Genomic DNA, 20,810 nt, shown 5'->3' with positions numbered 1-20,810 from the left:
TCACGGTGTGCATGGAGCTGCAGCTGGTCATGGTGTGCATGGGGGTGCTGCTGGTCACGGTGTGCATGGGGGTGCTGCTGGTCACGGTGTGCATGGGGGTGCCGCTGGTCACACTGCCAGCACCTGGGCTGCCCGCAGCCTCCACCACCGGTGCGCCCTGGGGGTCTGTATCCTTGTCTGTCTTTCTCTCCACCGGTTCCCACTGCCTCCTTGTCACCTACAGACATGTCCTGAGCTTTCTCAACCTGTTAAGAAAAGCACTTCCCAGTGTTAATCCATTCACCTGCTGTGGTGAGCAGCAGCGGTGGCTGCGAGCTGCTGCCCACTGAGCGCTGCCCGGCCCCAAGCTGGTGGAGCTGAGGGCTGCTGCCCGCCGAAGTGGGGACGCTGGCACACGCAGGTGTCGAAATGCTGCTAGTGGGCCAGCGTTATCTCTAGCTTCATCAACAGAGACGATTGGCATGATTCTTCAGTAAGTATCCAAATTCTGTTTTTCTGTAACAAGTCATTTTTGCTTGTTGATATTCCTCTAATCTCTGAATGTATGGATGAAATGCCATTAAACTATCCAAGCTAAAGCAGTCCCCCACTGCTAGCCCACCAACAGGGCTATTAAAGGCAGAGTGCAGGTGGCAAGCTCTGCTCTTCAGATATTGCAGGGGTTTTTTTTGCAAAATCTGACTCACATCTTCTGCAAATCTGACCACGGTGAAATCTGGATTTCTAACTAACATTGAGCTGACAGGTGGAACTTACCTTGACAATTAATTAAAAGGACATAAAAAGTAATCAGCAAGGGAAAAACAGCTCTGCTATGTGCGTGAAAGCTTGAAATTGGAGCCATTGACTGAGGGTAATAACATGGTATTAATGTGAAATGAAATCCTGAGAGCTGATACGGTCTTTGCAGGAAGAATTTGGAGCTTGTTGGTTTAATAAGGTTTCAGCAGCTGCACAGCCTAATGCAGAATGTCAAAAGGAAGAAACAACCTCTCATTTCTTCTTATAGCCCCATCTCTGAATCATGGTTTCACACTACTTGGCTGTTTCACAGACTTCCTCCGAGAAAGGCCAGTCATCCTCCGTCTGCACAAGGGGTCAGCGGGGTCTGCAGTCAGAGCTGTGGTGATTTCATGGACTGATTCCACCAAACATATATATTTTTTTGTAAGTAGTTTATTTTGGGCTCATCCTTTTCCAGAATCCAAACCCCAATTACACTGTGCAGTAAGGAAAGGGAAGAGCAATATGTGCTGTTATAATCCAAGTAGAATCCAGTCTATGTGCAGTGCCAGAAAGATCCCAGGGCATGCTTCATGAAAGAGCATTGAGTCCAATTCCTGATCAAAATTGATGGGTTTTCCTCTTTAAATGTCTATCCGGCATTCTAGTGCACTGGACAAAGCCCTGACCATTCATCCCTAGGGTCTGTGGGGCCGGACCTGCCCCATGCCTCCTGCACACACTCAGCCCGGGTGAGCCCATGCCCCTGCTGCTCGCCCCGTGCAGCTCCACAGCCCAGCTCTGTGCTTTCTGTGCTTTCTGTGCTTTGGCCACCTCCAGGCAGCCTCAGCGGGTGCCCAGCAGCTGCTGGTGCTCCTGGGTCAGCTCGCACTTGAGATGACAACCATTGAGATGTGGCTGTCCCTGCTGGTGCCGCAGACCCCAGGTGAGCCCCTCGGAAGGGCATCTGGGCTGGTGTCCCATCTGCACAGGGCATCAGCAGCTGCCCCTGGGAGCCGTGGGGATGGGACAGGGCTGCGGTGCTTGGGCAGCACCAGCACCTGCCCTCCACACAGCCAGCCCCACCGGCAATGCTTCCACCGGCTGTTCTTTAGGTGTGCTGGATTCACTGTGTTTTCTGCTAAAGATGTTATCTCTGGAAGCCATGTGGAATTCTTAATGACAAAGAAAAAAAATAAAACCCTTCATCTTGTTTGAAAAGCAAGCCATGATGGGAAGTCTCGGTGTCATGTAGGACCAGAGTGTGCCGAAGGTGCTGGCGCAGCCACAGGCAGCTGCAGCCCCCACAGCCCCCAGCTGCAGCCCCTGCAGCTCCCGCCTGCCCCAGGCCCCAGCCCCCCGAGGGCTGCCCTGACTCAGGACCGGCAGCGCGCCCAGGGCTGGTGCTGCAGGAGCACAGGGAGCCCGAACACAGCCGCACCCCAGGGTCCTGTCTGGAGGAGAGAGACGCGGGTGCAAAGGCAGGGTTTTGGTGGTGCCCAGGGGCAGGAGGGGCTCCCCTCCCCGCTCCCAGCCCTGGCGTGGGCGAGATCCAGGCGGCTCTTCCCGAGGGGACCAGGGGCAAGGCGCAGGCAGTGTCCTGCCCGCACCACAGCACCACAGCACCGCGGCACCAGTCCCACACCGCGCTTGGGGCCGTGGTCACGGGGCAGCAGCACCCACACACAGGAGGTGTCACAGCCCCGGGCACTGCCCTCCGAATCAACCCACATGCCAGCTCCATCGTAGTAAAACATTTATTCGTTAAGGTGATATAAGCTACCATGTTTACAGTTTGTGAACTCACCACTGGCAACGTTTAACATGACCGGTACTGCAGCTGTTGCCACCAAATTTTTCATCATTAGTTTTATAAAAACCTCAGACACCAGAAAAAAAGGAATTTAGACTTAATGTGGCAGATGGGAGATGGGGAATCTGTGAACTGGGGAAGGAAGTTTATCCGACGCAGCCAACCTCCACGGCCTCTTGGCTTCGGCCGTGGCTTCAAGTAAGAGTTTTGATGGGAGTGAGCACGGTTCAACACATCAATCTTCACTGCGATGGAATCGTTTTGTTTTCTGCCGAGTAAAAACGTCGGTGGCAACGTTCTCAGGGAGCGGAGGAGGGCAGGTGTCCTTCGAGTCAGCTTCTGTGCAAAGAGACAGAACAGAGACAGTGAGGGGCAAAGCGCAGGGTCGGGCCTTTCGCTCAGCTGCAGCAGGACTGCTGGCTGGCCCCCTGCTGCAAAAGGCAAATGAACAAACAAACAATGCCCACATAAAGCAACGACCAGGTAAAGATCATTGTTCCAGAATCAGGATTTTCCATTTTCTAGATCGGCTTTTGCCTTCTCCAAGTTGAAGCCCTCTTCTACGGCAAGGATTTCAGCTCCTAGTATAGTTTCAGAAGTGTGCACAGAAGTGAAAACACCAAAAGAAAGCAGTGGGTGGGCACGTGTCCAGCACTGGCCCTTGCAAGGTGTACATGCAAGTGAAAAAGTCACTCTGTGGAAAACGTGCAGGTTTGTAAGTGCTGTCCCTGAGCAACCTCACTGTGCGCCGCAGGGACAGGGACAGCAGGCGGCACAGGGCACCCTGCTCCTCGGGGAGCCGCTGCCGCGCGGGGAGGGCTGCGGGCTTGCTGCCTGCCGGCCCGCAGCCTCACTTACCTTTGGGAACACCAGGCTGCGGTACCCTGCAGCCAGCCGGGCGCCCTGCTTTCGGCTCACCCTTGGCTTGCTGTGGGTCACAGCTCTCCCAGCTGCGTGAAGCCAAGCACCGGGGCCTGGGGGGCTCCCTGCCCACCGACCCCGTAGGAAGGTTGTGCTGCCCACCACCCCCCCACCCAAAGGAGCACAAAGGAGTAGAGGGAAGGTGCCAGAACCCTTCATCTTCCTTCTCATTGTCCTCTCCAAATGAAATTTGCTGTGCAGAAGAGACGGCATGGCTTAAACACAAAATCCCCATTGGTGCTGGGAGACCAAAGCTGCTCCGCAGTGGCCCTGTGGCTCCTCCCAGCCACAGAAATGCTGCACCTTGCAGGCTCACCCGGTGTCTCACAGGGCTCCAGCACCAGCAGAAGTCACCCTTAAAAGGCAGCTTCAACGTGACAGAGGAAATGGGCCCCCATGGCACAGCCCCGGCCAGCTAGGCAGCTGTGCTGAGCCAGCCTCGAAAGCAGCTGCAGGGCAAAGCCAGGAGTTTAATGAACGAGTGCCCATGAGGCTCCGCATCAGGCTGGGACATGCTGTGACTATTCCCACACTAAAAGCTGCCCCCGGTAGCCCCCACGGGCTCGGGCAGCCCCACCAGCATGCTGCACGTGCAGGAGGGCAGCAGCTCCCAGTGCACTTGCGGTGCTGGGGACCTGCTGCTCTAGCTACAGACGAGGGGAAAAAAGCAGGGAAATGCACCCCCTCCTCTGCTCTCCTGTCTCCAGCATGTGGCCGCCCTCCTGCGGGGCAAGGGGTAGCCCCTCCAGAGGTGCCCCCCAGCACTGACCAGGCTTCCCCTGGGGGACACGCATTGTGGCATCAAGGTAGGCACATGGATTTGCTCCCAATTTCCCAATTGATAACAGTTGTTACCAATTGTTATTAATTTCTATCAATTGGGAGGTTGATATCAATTTAATAACAACTTCAAACGGCCTGAGGGGGACACGGCTTGTTCCAGCACAACAAGAGCAGCACAGCTCATCCTGCTTACTTCCACAGAGACAAAGTTTGAAACTCGTGGTCTCTCTGCAGCCAGCAATTTGCCATGTTTGCTTTTTTCTTTTTTAGTTTCTTTCCTTGCAAGCTAAGCTTCCTTCTTGCTAAAGCAGCAGCCTTCACGCCTGGCTCTGTGAATAAATCAATTGTATTAAAAGCTTACTATCAGCAAGATCAGTAGGATTTGCCTTTTCTTGGTCTTGTATTACTGATGCCAGGCTGTACATGCTTTAACCCATTCAGTTTTGGCCCCACTAACCTGCACACTTTTGCTTCACAGACACCTGCGTTGCTGTGAAAGCAAGGCCACAGCCTTCAAAGAGTGTCTCAGAACACGGCACATTTGTTCTTTTCACTTTATGATGCTGACTCCATCCAACATCGAAGCGCATGTGCCTAATGCAGCCACCTCCCCGCAGCCCTCGTGGGACAGTCAGTGCCGCCGTCCCCTCTCTGCCCCGGTACCCCAGGGACATGGCAGCGCTGGTGCAGGCGCAGCGGGGAGCACCACGGCCTTGCAGGGGGTGCAGGCTCAGCGGGGTGCTGCGGGCAGGCTGCCTACCGGGGGCACCGGGAGCACCGCCCCAACGGGGGCCTGGGCACCCCAGGGTGGGAGAGGTAGCACAGCCACTGCCATGGGGCAGTGCTTTCCTTGCACAACACTGTTAGGCTGTAGCTGTTAACATTAACTCTATACAGGGGAAGTTTTCCTGTGTGCAGTAAGAGTATTTTCCTTTAAAATGAAGGTACGCAGCCGGTGCACCACACCTGTGACAAAAGCGCACACTTGCACGTCTGCACAGAGGAGAGGAGACGCTGCCACAGCCCACAGCTGCAGAGGCAATCAGCGTTTTGGTGTCATGGTCAGTGCTGAGCTAGAAGGCGTGCAGAAAGACATTTGCAAAAGCAAAGTACTGGAGACATGTTTTCAGTAAGCAGGACCCTATTGATTTTGCTGTGTTTTTGCCTTTTTTTTTTAACCGGAACTTTGACCTACCTTAAAATTACTTACTAAGTTACCATGGGAAAGGCATTGTGCTGTTCTGTTACTGTTGTTATTGTTGCTTTAAGAGAGCAAGAGAACATCACTTGTTACAAGCAGCACCTTAAAAGAACAGGGCAGTAAATTTTCTGGAGATATTGCGAGGTTGACAAATGTTGCCACTCTGCCAGCAGTACTTCTGAGCTTCCAGTTTCTCCCAATTAACACAAGAAGCAACAGTAAGTGATAACAACCGTGACCATTACTTTTGCTTGTTGGATCAATCACTGGGGACAGAACCCACTGCCTCTCCCTGCACAGTGCCTGCTGCGGCTCTGGGTGCTGGTTTTACAGGCGACGCAGGAAGAGCTACGCTGTGCTTTTTGAAGGACACGTGGGCAGTGGGCACAGGGACAGCAGGCTGCAGCAGGACCCACGGCCAGCCAGCCCTGCGGGACTGCCACCCCCCAGAGCTTGGCATCGAGCGGCTGGCTCGTGCTGCTCTGCAGGCACGCAGCTGGCTCGCGTTACTCAGGACCGCAACGTGCGAGCACGAGGCAGCAACCAGCAGACCTCCAGGAACATGCACCCAGCTCTGCTCCGCAGGGAGCACAGCTCCAGCCTCCAGCAGCTCTGCTGGGTGCAGCACCAGCCGCAGGAGTCCCGCTGGGACAGGCGCTGGCGCCACGCTGCACACCAGGCACGGCCACGAGGACGCCGGCAGAGCAGCACCGCGGGAACGGGCCCTGCCACCGCCTCCCGCCGTCCCTGCCAGGATCTGCCCAGCCACCACGGGACGTGTCCCTGCAGCCACGTGGCGGCCGCCAGCACCAGTGGCACAGGGCAGGGTGGCAGCCTGCGGCACAGGGCAGGCACGATTCCGCAGCCCTCCACGGGCATCGCCCGCCGGGCCACAAACACCTCCGGCCCCTGCCGGACCTCTGCCTGGCACCCTGCTGGCAGCTGCATCCTCCCCATCCATTGTTATCTACCGCAGGGCTGCACAGCTGCCTGGGAGGAGGCTTCAAGCAAACCAGGACACGTTGCCAGAAATAAAGCCACATTTGCACCCAGAGCTGAGCAGTACCATATATTCACTGTCAAGAACATGTCCAAAACATAAGCAGAAAGCAGCACAGAAAGAAAAGCTAACACAACAAACTTTTTATCCAACAAAACCCTGCTTCTCCATCCAAACATTGTTTGTACCAGACCTCCGTAACAGAACAACCATGCTCTGGAAAAGGGATTACGAGTGCATTTCGAAAGATGTAGGAGGAAGCACGTGCCAGAAATTTTAGTAGGAGTAAAACCTATTTTCAAGAGGCATCATTAAAAGGCAGCCGACCTGCAGGCCGGGTGGTACCTGCAGCAGCACGGTTCTGCCTGCTGCCTGCGGTGCCGCACACCCCTTGCACAGCCCCGGGCCAGAGGCGCTCAGCCAGGAGCAGGGCCCAGCACTGCAGAGCCCTGCGAGTCTCAGCAGCACCCCGCCAGCACCCGAGCTCCCAGGGCCTGCCAGTGTGAGCACCAAGCACCCGCAGCGGGGTACTCCTGGCTTGGATTCATTAAATGCACACTTTTGTTTCCGAAGAACTAGAAAATTTTCCAGCACGTCATTGAACAAACATACATAAATGTTATTCTTCTGATCAAGCAATATCTCAGCACTTTTTCTGCCTCTAACTGTTGGCAGCCTCTGGTTGTGCAGAACAGAAAGGACAGAATTTCCTCCTCCACACGGCTTTCTGTGGAATCAAGCCCAAATAAAGTGAAACGTCCTGCTGTACATTTACTGCAGTGGCAGTGGCTCAGTGCATACCCAATGGATACTCATCTGATGAAGAGAGAAAGCTGCATGAGAAGAAACCTCAGCTTTCCAGGTCTAACCGTTCCTGCAATATTCGCACAGAATTAAACCAAACACGGTGACATATGGTCCTTCTAAGCTGCTTATACAAATGCACTGTGGACAGAATACTCAGCTTCAGTGTTTAGAAAATCGATTCCTTAGAGTAAAAAATCAAAAATATAAAAATAAAGCCCCCTAAGCCCCCAGAAGCTATTAATATTTTAGCACCTTCACAAAACATTAGACACACGTCCAATTTTAGACAACATATAAAGCATTTTCATTTGATGTTTTTAAAACGCACAATTAAAACAAGTACCTCAGCAGAAAACCTTTAGAGCTGTCTCCTTACCCAAGCACAAAGGGAAGGTACTACCTGCAGAGATTCTGCTCCTCAATGGGGCACGTAAGTACTCATTTTTCCCATACTTGACAATGCCTTCATTTTCAAACTACCATCACTTTGACAAATATATCACTATCTCTGGTGGTGCACTATTTTACTAGCTAATTTATGTGCATACATCCCCTCTAGAAGAATGTGATCTTCCAGAGAAATTTGGAGGGATGTTTTTAGCTTTTCCAGCAGGAAATGGGTATTCTAATTTTGAGGCTTCGTTTCCTTTCTGGTCTCTGCACTTCCAAAGAAGAAAAAGGGCTTTCTAAAAAAGAAACAGCCTCTTCTTTTCCTGTGCTTTACACCACCCCCACCCAGGATCCACGCTTCCCAGACAGACAGCCAAGGCAGGGAGCGGCACACTGCAGCCAAGACCCTCCAAAGGTTTTGCATGCCCCGGGGCAGAGCTGGAGCACCTCGGCGGCAGGGTCCCAGAGGACTGCGAGGAGAAGCCCCCTTCCACGACAGCCCTGGGGCCGACCTGCTGCATGCATGTGCTGGCTTAGAGCCAGGACATCTTCAAGCATCTGCTTGGGTTGTATTTCCTTCAAGCACAAGCACAGGGGGTATAAAATTTAACTATTGTATCGCTTTAATGGTCACAAAGCCTATATTAAAACCAGTGTTTAGCATCTGAGAATCCACTGGAATTGCTCAGTTAAGCTGTCTTTGATTTAAACACAATGACCTTACAAGTTTAATTAATAGTAATTGTAAATTTTTCTTTAGAATGAGCAGAGCAGCAGCACATTTGTCATCCTCACAACGTGGGTGTTTCAACTGTTACCACTTATTGCCATATGCTTGTCTTTACATCGTGGCCTGATGCAAACTGCAGCGCTTAGAGGAAATAGGCCCAGACAGACCAGATTGCCATCACCACCCCTGCCCTCGTCACCCCCTGCCATCCCGAGCTGCCAGTGCTCTCCTCGGAGCTCAGCAAATTCAGGTCCCATGCAGCAAACCAAGCTTCGCATGAGCTGGGAGCAATCGGCCAGGTATTGGCCCCGGACACTGCTGCTGAAAGGCCGCAGTTTTCCTGGCTTTGGCACCGATACCCCGGCTCTGGACAGAGGGGGACCCTTGCCCCAGTGCTCCCCTGCCCCACTCCTCCTCCTCCTCCTCCTCCTCCTCCTCCTCCTCCTCCTCCTCCTCCTCCTCCTCTTCCTCCTCCTCCTTGTCTGCGACGGGCAGGGCTGAGGGCGGGCAGATACCGTGAGGCCGGCTGGGTGTACCGAGTGAGTATTTTATTTTACACAAGATAACAACACAATGTTGTTGTTTCTGTACAGCATCTGCCTAAAAACAAAGGCAACACCATTGTCACGGAAAAGAAATATACAGTCTGACCATTTTAAAAAATATTTTACTGATTGATCCAGAAGTGGTTATTTGTTAGCTTGGAGGAAATTTCATTTCCTTTATAAAAGGCTTTTTCTGTGAAAACTCTCTCTTTTGTTTTCTGCTACTGCAGAACCAGGAAGCCAGTCCTAGAGTAGGGAAGGCACTGGTGCTGTATCATGCTTTTTTCACCCTTTAATATTTTTCTTTTTTTTTTTTTTAATCTCTCAATGTTGCCTTCAGTTTTGATAATAAATAAAACAAAATGGAAACTAAATAAAACCCTGTGTGCACTGGGTGGCTTATAGAGAACCCCGCAAGAACAAGCCATTAATCAGCGAGACAACAGTGGACTTCCAAATCCCATTCCCTAGGAGATGGAGTTTCACACAACGTTTGGTGCTTTGTTTTTCACCTAAATAAAAAATAAATTAAAAAATAAAGATTAAAACAAAAAGGCAGGTCACACAGTGCTTTCCAATATCCACTCAGAACTCGAGAAAGTTGCTTTTCCACTCTCCCCGTCAGAGCGGCCTGCCTGGGTCAGCATCCCGTTCACGGAGAGGCTGCGCCTGGAGCACAGTCCGCCCGCGCCCGGGGCGTGCAGGTGGCAGCGGCACTGCAGCAGCTCCCCGCCCAGCGACAGCCTGCGCTTGGCTCTGGACGTGGCGGCTGGCAAAGTGAGAAACTTACTTGGCTTTGATTGTGCTCTTTTGTACGTGGGGGCCCCTTTGTCAGAGTCGGGGGGACGGCTAGCTAGCTGCAGAGCAGTGGAGTTATTTCTGTTAGTGTTTTGGGACTCGATATTCGTCACAGCTTCACTCTGCGGCTCGCTGCCTGGCTTTGGCCCCGGCTTCCGCTTCTGCTTCTGGGGGGCAGAAGCGCTGGAAGTCCACGCGTGAGGCAAAGCGGAGGTAGTGGTGGCGGTGTCCTGGCCAGAGCCGGCCTCCGGTGAGGGGGCGGTGCCGTCACCAGCAGCCTTGCAGCACTGGACGCCCTCCTCGTGCCCGACAGCCTGCTTGGACACGGACTGGGACAGCACCCCGCCGCAGCCCTGCATCTGAGCCCCGTTCGTCTGCGAGTACACGTTGCTGACCTTGGTGGCCTTCTGCTGCCCGTTGTTGTTGCACACCTTGTAGCGGATCATGAGGATGATGATGAACACGAGCACCGAGGCCACGATGATCCCACCAATGATGATAATCATGGTCCCCCCCAGGAACTGGGACTGCATGAAATGGCAGCGCACATAATCCTGCTCGGTGGTGAACTGCGTGCACCCCACGACGCGGGTGGCAGTCAGCGAGGTGATCCCGTCATCGTAGATGGCCAAGACACACAGGTCGTACACAGTCCCCGCAGCCAGGTTGTTGACCAGGAAGGTTTTGCTCGTGGGAGGTATCATTCTGGGGGACAAGGAGATTAAGGAGATTAGCATCAACAGACCCAGAAGACCCAGAGCCACCTCCCACCCCAGCTGCCGGAGCCCCCAGCCATGCCGGCCCCACCAGGACCTCAGTCCTCCCGTCCTGCCCATCCAGCCTCCCCTAGCTGCCTTGGCTCTGGTGCAGCAGCAGGCACCGCCACACTCCCCCTGCACAGCTCTGCTCGGCCGAGCCCATCTTGAGAAAGACCATAGTGAAAACATAGATGAAATTAAGAAAAATAGTTTTGAAAGGTGTGACTGTTACAGCCGAGACTCAGAACAAATCCACCCAGGGTGCACAGCACATCCCCGCACTGCTCCTGCACGGGCACTGCCACAGCAGCCTGGGCGCGCTCACAGGAACACATTCACGGGCAGTGTTTTCCCTGTGTTTTCATAAAACTGAGAGAGTTAACATCCACTTAGCTCATCTAACTTCACAATCCTTTTGCTAATCAGATTACTTTAGAGGATTAGAGGTCCGTTTGGATTACCAAAAATAAGAGCACTCAGAGCAATTGCCCTATCTGCGAGCTGAGCACCACATTACTGCTCCAGCAGGCTCGCACCGCCGGCCGCTGGAGGAGCGGAGAGCACCCAGCCAGGAGGGGCCCTGGGCATGGGCTGGGCTGGCTCTGCCTTACCTGTAAACCAGGGAGTCATCGTAAGTACCATTGTACTGGATCTGGAACATGCGTATTCCAGGTATGTTTCTTTGAAAATTGAATTTCAGCAGAGCAGTAGATGATGTTGCTTCAGCGACGACCACCTTCTTGTCTTGGCTGACTTTAGTATCCCCATTGCTGCTGCTCGCATTAGAGCCTGACTTGGTGGACGTAGAGATATCCGAGGAGCCAGGGTCAGGCTCGTGGATGTGGTTAGTACTGTTCAGCAGGTGAGGGAGTTTAATTATGTGCAGGTCCACTGTCTGTGTGGCTTCCCCAGCTGGGTTGGAAGCAATGCAGGTGAAAGAGCCCGTGTCCTTCACCGTCGTTATGAGGATGTCGAGCGTCCCGTTGTCGTACACCACAGACCTCGTTGCATTAGAAATAAGTTTGCCCTCAGGTGAAATCCAATGAATTGCTGGTTCTGGATCCCCCCGGGCCTTGCACCTCAGCGCTGCCCTTTGGCCCTCCAGCACCCTCAGCTCATGGGTGTGCCTGGTAATGAGAGGAGGCTCGCACAGGAACTCCTCCTCAGGGATTGACCAGAAGTACCGGCCAGACAAGAGCTGGGGAGAAGCACATGTCTCCAGGTCGTCTTCCCTGGAAAGGCGCCTCAGCCACAGAAGCTCACAGTTGCAATGCAAAGGGTTTCCACCAAAGCTTAACGCAAAAGTAGAGGGGCTGATAATTCCTGAGGTTGCCAATACCTGAGCTCGCTGGAAGAGAGGATCAGGCGGTAGCTTCTGCAGTTTGTTAGACGTGACATCTAACCTGGTCATCTTGTGGAGGTGGGAGAAGGTCCCTTTAGGAATATGGTCAATCATATTGTGGTCTAGACTGAGAGTATGCAAACTAACCATCTTCTCCACGGCATCCCAGGGGATGGTTTCCAGATTGTTGTACGACAAATCCAATTCCTCAAGAGCTAAAACGTCATCAAAAGCTGTGGAAGAAATCAGAGTCAGCTGGTTGTTGTTAAGTATCAAGTGATGAAGATTGGAGAGTCCACTGAACATGTCATTGGTGATCTTAGTCAATCGGTTGCTGTTCAAATGCAAAGCCCGCAAATTGCGCAAGTCAGCAAATGCGTGAGGTGTGATAAAACTTATTGTATTCCTGGACAACGTCAGGTCCACAAGGCTGGTCATATTGGCAAAGTCTTTCCTTTTAATATTTGTAACAAAGTTGTCTGCCAGCCTTAATTCCACGGTCCTCCTGTCAATGTTTGGTGGAACAAATAAGAGCCCTTTCTTGGCACAAAGGGTCGCAAGGTTCGGAGACAAAATCTGACAGACACAGCGCTTTGGGCAGATCTGAGCTCTCACTGCTACGCCAATGAACAGCAGAAACAAAAGCAGTTTTTCCATTGTAGATTAGGTTCACGAGCCTGTAAAGAAGAAAAAATGGCTGTTAATGCTGGCAAGATTAGCAAGTAAGATCATAAAAAAAAATAAAGACAAACCATTTATGGTTAAATCATGAAACTGAGGTTCATATAACAGTCTTTCTTTCTCATCTTAGTGCCAGATGTCTTATAATTGTCCATATCCTGACATAGGAGCTTCTGCAATACCTTCCAGAAGAACAACTGAGATTTTTATATGTATGGATACAGACATATATATACGGACACGTACACATTTATATGCAAATGACAAAGCGGTTCGGAAGCAGTTGGTGGCACCACATGTTGCAGCAGTGGTGCCTTTTGAGCCCCTCCTGCTAGAGCTCATCCACAGACTTGCAAAGCAGTCACTGAACTTTCAGAGATGCTCTTGACCTCATGATCTAGAGCCTCTTTGTGATAATGCCATTTGCATATTGGAAAGAAGGGATGTTTCATGTGTGCTTTACATGCTAAGCTAAAATTCTCTGTGGCCTCTAAATCATTCAGTAGGTTTATAACCATTTCTACTGAACATTTAAACTCTTAATGCTATTTTCAGAATAAACCCAGAAGGAGCTAATTTTGTGTCATTCAAAAAAAAACAAATAAACAAACAAAAACGTGAATAAAGCAAGCGAACAAAGAAAAAAAGGCAGGAAAAAAAATAAAATAAAGTAAAATAAAATAAAATAAAATAAAATAAATAAAATAAAATAAAATAAAATAAAATAAAATAAAATAAAATAAAATAAATAAAATAAAACAACCGCAAAACAATAGCAATCTTAATAAAAGTGGAACATGGACTAATTTTAGAGTATTGCTGTTTTCCCTGCTGCCACAGCAGTGCTGCACTCTTATCCCAGAAACCCTGACAGTTCAATTAGCCTTATCTTTTACATTGCTAGATCCAGTATCCTCACAGAGTATGAAAACAAGGAAGATAAGAACCGTGCCCACACCAATTAAATGAAATCGTCTCTCAGTGACTCTGCTAAAAACTCCACAAGTGCTATGCCACCAGTTTCTGAACACCCCTTTGACACAGCACATTCACTTCAGTACCCACTGGTGGATGGAGACAGTGGTGTGCCAGGTCTGCCTCCCTGCCAGAAGTGAGGAGCGTGGGCAGAAACACAGCACTGCTGAGTAATATACGTATGAGTTTGAGGAGAAAAACTGCTCAGTTTTAAGCAACTGTCTTCAGGAGGACTCCACACTGGAAATGAAGCAGTCAGCTTCCTCTGGGATTGCTAAAACACTTCACATACAGACCAGATTATTCAGACACATCATCATCCTAGAAGTGTACTAACAAAAATAATGTAAAATAAAGTTTCAAAGCTAACCATATGCAGGGCTCTTGAATCTCCACAGATATTTAAAGGTATTTAATATTACAACAATAATTAAATCTCCTGTTGTCTAGTCTATCTATAGTCAATCCATGCTGCCATGCAAACCTAAGCTGCAGCAAGGGTAAGTCAAAATACCAGTCCCTAAAACCTGCCTTTCAACACTATTTTTTTTTTCTCTTTTGCTAATATTTCTCATGACTACTGACTATAACCAGTAAGTCCTCATTAAGGAAAATAACATCAAATGAAAAAAGAAGTCTTTAACTGTCGTATTTATGTTCAAAAATGGATATGCCACTGAAGGCAGGGCCTATTGCTATGGCAGTGTTGGGAACCGTCCCAGACCCCTGGTGAAATCCCCAAACATATGGCCTCCTGATGAGTGAAGCTGCTCGTGCTCAGCGTGCTGCCAGCTCCGGGCAGCCGGTACTCGCTCCCAGTGCTCCCCACAGCCCCACCAGCACCCCCCGGGCCTTCCTCCCATGGGGCCTGGCAGGGGGTGGCTCCGAGCAGGGGAGCCCGGCTCCTGGCACCTGCCGGCATGTCGGCTGTGCTGCCACGCACCAGCAAGGCTTGCTGAAGAGAACTGCTATTTATCTGACAACTGGAAAAGGATATAAAAACAAATTTACTTTTTACAGCCAGCTGAGAGTGCAATTTGCTCGCTATACAATCCAACATGGCACCAATTTATATGGGACTCCTCCGGTGGAAACTGGCCGTTCTTGGGCTATAAATGCACCAATTAAATTTGTTTCCCCTTTCCGTTAACCTCACGGGAGGCAGCCTGCTCTTGTCAGAAACTGTAAAACTTTAGGACGAAACCTTTTGCACTCTGTTGGGGATAATTTTTTGCATTAATTGTAGCGGAAAGCAAACCTCCTGAGCAGTGTTTAAATATATTTTGTGGGTTAAATTTTGTACCTCTTGTGTCAGCATTGTACATCGGGGTTGTTCTGCAGATGCAAACAGAACTAAAGGACAGTTCTGACACCGGCCGTGGGCTAAGGAAGTTCTGCAGAAATAACCCACCTTGTACAACACCCCGAGCCCGCTGGGAACCCCCCCCCCCCCAGAGCCACCTCCCTGAGCAACCACTGCAGTTGCCCACCCGTTCCAGGCAGGATTTTCTCTTTTAGCCTGGATCTGGTGCACACAGATTCAAAATGAACCTCGCAGCTTACCATGGCCTGACTGCTGAGGTCCCCAAACAATCCTGGCTTGGGAACACCATACTCATTTAGATTTGCTAATACAATAGAGCTAATTTAGATTTGTAGCTGTGATTAAAGTAAGGCGCTCAGCGTTTCTCAGATTCAGCCAAGTTCATTTTCAGAGCTACGCAGGATTAAAACAAAGTCAGCAAGGTGCATTTCAGTAAAGCAGAGGGTAAAGCTTCAGATGACAAGTTTGGAAAGACTGTTACAAACAAAACGGCGACATAAGCAAATGCAACCTTAAAGCCTACCCGCAGTGCCCCTGTTCCTGACGCTGTGCAGCCCCCAGCAGAGCTGGTGCCGCAGGCCAGCCCCGCAGGTACCCTGTTCTTCCTCCATAACTGCCGGGTCACTCGCCTCCTGTGCCAGACGGGACCTAACCCTTGGTCTAACCATTTCCACCTCCTGCAACTGCCTTCACAGGCAACTTATCTGAGAGCAAGCACAGCTTCAAGCAGCCTCCCAGTTCCCAGCCTTCTTCTGACCAGCTGAGCCAGTGAAACACACAGTGCCAGCAGCCCTACATCACTCTCAGTGCACATGGCAATGCAAATGAAGTGCTGTCTTAGCTTGACTGGAGTGGAAGCAGGCACAGATCCCTCCTACAGCCGGCTTTTCACCTGAGACCTGCACTGTGTCCAGGAGTCACCACACCGGCACTGCCCATGGCCAGGCCCCGGGGCTGCCGCTGCTGCCCCTTGTGCTGACGGAGCCACAAGGCTGGCGCTCTCCTGCCCCGTCAGGGGGTTATTGCCAAACACACCAACACCAACCACGTCTTCACCAGGCACCCTGTGCTGTCCCGTCCCGCCAGGGCACCGACACACAGCCTGTCCCTGGGCTGGACCTCAGCTAAGCCTCACAAACTCTGTGTGCTGCCCAGGCCATTAATGCACACCAAGACATTAGCCATGCCCTTACTTAACAACCTACTGTTGTAGCAAGGCCAAAGACCAGCCCCACTCTGTCAGGCCGTGGAGCTGGCACAGGGACTGGGGGCAGCTGCTGGGGCAGGGGCGAGCGTTTGCCTGGCTGCTCGGTGCGCGATGGCGCGGGAGGCTCGTCAGGGCCGCAGCCATGGGTGGCTCGGGATGGGGGATGAGCTGCTGACAGCCCTGACAGGCGGGCTACAGAGACTTCAGCTTCTGGCGATCTGCGAGGAGCATCTGTGCTGAGTGTGGGACAGACGCAAAGGGAGAACATGGAGCTGGTGCCCCACGGATGGGCGGTGGGTGACTTCGCTGCTAGAGAAGGGATGACAATAAAACGTCAAGGGCCAGGAGCAAGCTTCAAGAGCTCAAAGACTCATCCTTCAGAGCCCACTGCCAGGGCCGCCTGCCCTCTCCAGCACCCTCAGCCACCTCCAGCTGCCCGTCCTGCACAGCCAGCACAGCGACACAGCCATGGCCGACCCCAGGCGAGGCAGGTCCTGGGCAGCAATGCCCTGGGGAGCAGAAGCTGTGCACGTGCTTGCAAGTGTCCCACCACACTGGGCTGGGTGAGTAAGCCCTTTCTGCAGGCCCTCTGGACACCCCCTAGCCAAAAGCAGTGGCATAAGGATCTCAGCTCCTTTGGTCTAAACAACACTTTTGCTTTGAGTCTGCAGCTGCTCCCCTAAACAGTAACGGGGTGGGTGGGGGGCTCATGGCAGCCCCAGCTTCTGGGACATACACAGGGGAAGGGAGCCCCAGCCCATGGCAGGGCACCCCGGGGCCACCCCTTTGCTGAGCCCAAAGACCCCCTGACCACAGAAAGCACCGTGTGGGCACAGTCGTGCCATGAGGGCAACGCGTGGCACTGCCAGCCAAACGCTGCTCCCATAGCATGGAGCACTTGTCCGGGCAGAGGTGCTGTGTGAGCCATGTCCATCCCCTCCCAGCACACAGAGCCTAGAGCCTTCCTCAGCAGCATCCTCTGCAGCAGCCCCCATGGGGAGCTCCTCACCTCGAAGATGCAGCTGAGACCAGTTTCCTAGCAGATGAAGCTTAAGGGAGGCAAGCACAATGTCCTCAAACAAGGCAGAAAAGTGCAACCCATCTGTGACAAACTTCTCTTCGCAGGGCTGCACGGTCAGACGCGTGCTGCTGCCTCGGAGCGAGGCATCCCCTCTGTGGAAAGGGCTCCTCACCCTGAGGGCGGCTGCGTCTGGCAGCAGGGCTGGCAGAGAGCAGGCTGGGATCGGGAATCCCACTCATCCCCATCCACCAGCACAGGCACAGTGTGCTCAACAACTTGCAGCAGGGCAAAACAGGCGTCAGCAGCTCCCACGTGCGAAACCTCCCTGTGGAGTGGGACACGGGGCAGCGAGGCTGCAGGCAGCCCAGCACAGCCTGCAAATGCTGCCCTTGGCTGCCACTTGGGGAGGGGAACACCTGACCACAGAAAAGCACTTGTGATTACTTCTTACTTCATGTGCCCCCAGGCAGGGGCATGGGGTGGGGGCAAGGCCAGAGCCCCGAGGTAGCGTCTGTCCCGTCCCGTCCCGTCCCGTCCCGTCCCGTCCCGTCCCGTCCCATCCTGCCCTGTCCCATGCTGCAGGAGCTCAGCGGAGCACAGCGGCAGAGCAGCCCCCAGGCCCCAGCCCCAGCCTGGGCAGCCAGGCCTGGTGGGGAGCACTCCATGCCCCACACTGCCCTCAAAGCTTGGGTCTGCTCTCCTCCCACAGTCCTGGTAGAAAAGCTCACGCCCCAGAAACGGAGCCGAGCCAGCACCCGCATGGCGGTTCTGAAATCCAATCAGGTCTATTGGCTCTCTTGTGCTGCAGTGCGAGAAACTGCTGTCAGCAAGTGCTGGGGGAGAAAGGAGGAGAGCAGAGAAAAGTGGGTGCATGGCTCTTCTCTGATCGTGGGCAAGCCCCACAAGGGGGTCTGTCTCCACACTGAGATGTCCTAATGAAAACTGTAGGTGCTGTGGGGTCCCTGCTTCTGCCCAGTGCCGAGCTAGTCTTGTCAAATTGTTCCTTATCATTCGCAAGGGTTTTTTTTAGAAGTGTCATGTAAGTTGCAATATAAATGCGAGCAAAGCTTAAAATAAAGCTATGTGTTTGTACAAGTGCTCACAAGTGCTCTAAAATCTGTGTGTCATAGAACGATGTACTGACATTTGCAGCTGAAGAATAGCACAGGATATTACAATTAATAGAAACTGCACTTGGCTTTGAATTGCCGGGCCCGTGCTGCAGCCTGCACAGCTCCTCAGCACAGGGAGGGCACCCGGTCCTGCTCGGGCTCACATCAGTCCAGACATGTTTCACCACCTTGCTGAAAGCCAGCAGAGTGCTTCCTCACGAAGATGCTCTGCATCGCACGCTGTGCCATGCCAGTGACCAAGGATGAGATATTTGGGGAGACGGCCGAACCCACAGGATGTCTGCCCATGCCCCCTGCCCCCCAGCATGCCTCGCCCCTCGCACCAACAGCAGCACGGCACAGCTCATGGCTCTTCATCAGCTCTGCAAAGCACTGCCTGATTCTCATGGCTTGCTTAAAAACATAAAAAAAGAAGAAAAAAAAAAAAAAAGGACCAAAAATTATGCACCTTGAATGTACGCACTGCTTTAATTTGCTGCAAAAAGGCAGGGACACCCCAGCTCCTCGTGTGATGCTGGAGATTCAAGTAAGAAAGGCTCTCAAGGTTTAGATTAGTTTAATTTAGTAGATTCTTCACTTTGAGTTATTCAACATCTGCAAAAAGTAACCATGAATTGCACGGCTCCGTGGCTCACTGCCATGCAGGCTCTAGAACCATCTCCCCAGAGCAACATCGCCGCCCTCCCGGTGCACAGCTCCCCTCGGGACTCGCCCCAGCTCGGGCAGGTGCTGGCTGAGACACCAGCAGCCTCCCGGCTCCCAGGGAGCCCAGCTCCAAAGCCAGGCCTTTAAAAGCAGCCCCAAGGGGTGAGCTGTGTGGCAGACACCAGCTGTCCTTGTCACCCACTGCAGGTCTCTGCCCTGGCAAGCTGACCGGGGAAGTGCCGACGTGATGGGCAACAACGCAGCTTTTCTCGCTGTGCCAGGTCTATCCCACATGGCTTCTGAGCTCTGCACCAGGCCCCGTCAAAGCCATGCTCTGAGCACAGACTTCAGCCCTGGGTGCTGTGTAACAGCATGGAGGAGCCCTCACATCATGCTCGGCCGGGCAAGGGAACATGGGCAGACCCCAGCGCCACACGTGGGTGCCAGGACAGGCCCCAGGGGGATGCTGTCACTGCGGCGTCCCAGGGCACCCCAGCACCCGCGGGGTGGCAGGGCTGGAGCCACCTGCACCCAGGGACTGTCACACCAGGGCTCAGGCGCCAGCAGGGTTCAGCAGCAGCTCTGATGCCTGCACCAAAGGCCTGGAGGTGCACGTGCTATGAATGTAAACGACCACCCATTGCTTCTAGTAACCAACTGAGGTCATGCAAACAGCTAATGAATTTGAAATTTCTGCCTGGAGTTGATCCAGGGGACACGCGAATGAAATGGCAGGCACATCAGACTGAAATCGCTTCCTGTTCCCGATGTACGGCTTGCTGACTTTTTTCCCCCATCTTCACTGGAGTAATACACTTCAGCAGATTTCATGTAGCATCTGCTGGTGTGTCCAGTGCTACAAGTTTCATTTTCATATTGTGAGCTAAGTAACAAAGGGAAGCAGCAGGATGCTGCAATTAATTAGCAAATGATTTCCACTGCATCTGAGTCTGTTGGATTGTAGGGTGCTGCACACAGCGAGCACATGGGAAAACTGAACACGGCACACTGCTGGCTAGCCAGAGCCAGCTCTAACATGGTGCCTGACTCAGACATAATCTGTCATCGCTAAGGTCATGACAGAAGCTATTGACTGCACATCCTATCCCTCCAGGCCTCAGGAGAAGATTTTCAACGTCTTTGCAAATGTAATTTTGTGGTGGGGAAAAAAGTCCAGAAGCTGGTCATATTCACCTGCTAGAGATGAAGGATGAGGAAATAGCTGGCACAAGTCTTGAAAGGCATCTGGAAGCCATGCTAAAACAGGCGCATATAAATAGAGATGCTGTGAGATGTGGCTTATGATCTGCTAAAACTACTTAAGCGGAGAACGCGGAGCTTCAATTTCACAAAGGTCAATGGTTTGTAAACATGCCTGAGTGTCCTCCTGAATCAGAAACAAAGCGCACCTAAGAAAGCAGAAGCACTCGGTTTAAAACACAATTTCCCAGGGGCCGCACAGCACAGACAGGACCCGTGTACCCCAGCAGCGCCCAGCGCTCACAGCCCCACGGCCCTGGTGCAGCAACAGGCACCGGGGAGCAGCGGCCGGGGGTCCCCCTGCCCTCCCGAGTTTTGCAAGGAAGAAGGAGGGGCTGCTTTGGGGTTTGGACACCTGCAGTGCTTGCTGGAGGATTTAACAGGTTAATCACCACGGGGAGGCACATTGCCAGGGAAATGCTGTAGCCAATGCTGTGTTAAACGGCTTCCAACACTGCAACAAACACAGCTGCAACCCTCAACTTTCTGAACATTAAATTCTGCCTGCTCCACAGCCTTCCTTTTGTGTGCCTGATGCTACTGCAGAGGTGGTCAGGGGCACCCCAGCGAACGGTCTCCCTGTAACTGGTGCAGTATAGCCCATCGCTGGAGGCAGACTGGCTAATGAGCTGTTTCAGCGTAGCTATTCTCGTTTTCCTCCAGCCTTCCGCCGCAAGCAATACACACTTGAAGTAATGCATTCTGGGAGGCAATTTTTCTCCCCGTAATGAGGTCTAAACCAGCAAGATTAAA

General features: G+C 52.4%; 1 protein-coding gene across 3 annotated transcripts in view; it reads right to left on the bottom strand.

Moving 5' to 3' along the window:
- Positions 1 to 2,466: 2,466 nt before the first annotated feature.
- The window catches only part of LRFN5 (leucine rich repeat and fibronectin type III domain containing 5), a 55,387-nt gene continuing 37,043 nt past the window's right edge, over positions 2,467 to 20,810 (bottom strand). For 2 of the 3 annotated variants that reach the window (XM_027458578.3, XM_027458577.3), the window contains exons 2-3: positions 11,081 to 12,488; positions 8,900 to 10,416 (exon numbers count right to left, since the gene is read on the bottom strand). In XM_027458578.3, the coding sequence (XP_027314379.1) occupies positions 9,474 to 10,416; positions 11,081 to 12,468 (2,331 nt within the window). In that variant the 5' untranslated portion in view covers positions 12,469 to 12,488 and the 3' untranslated portion in view covers positions 8,900 to 9,473. Of the gene's footprint in view, positions 2,876 to 8,899; positions 10,417 to 11,080; positions 12,489 to 20,810 lie in introns of those variants that run through there. The other variant, XM_027458579.3, reaches the window with a different exon arrangement.

Source organism: Anas platyrhynchos, chromosome 5 (genome assembly GCF_047663525.1).
Source record: "Anas platyrhynchos isolate ZD024472 breed Pekin duck chromosome 5, IASCAAS_PekinDuck_T2T, whole genome shotgun sequence".
In the NCBI taxonomy this organism is placed as follows: Eukaryota; Metazoa; Chordata; class Aves; order Anseriformes; family Anatidae; genus Anas; species Anas platyrhynchos.
Note: the sequence above shows the minus strand (reverse complement) of the source record. Positions and strands in the feature narration are given on the sequence as shown.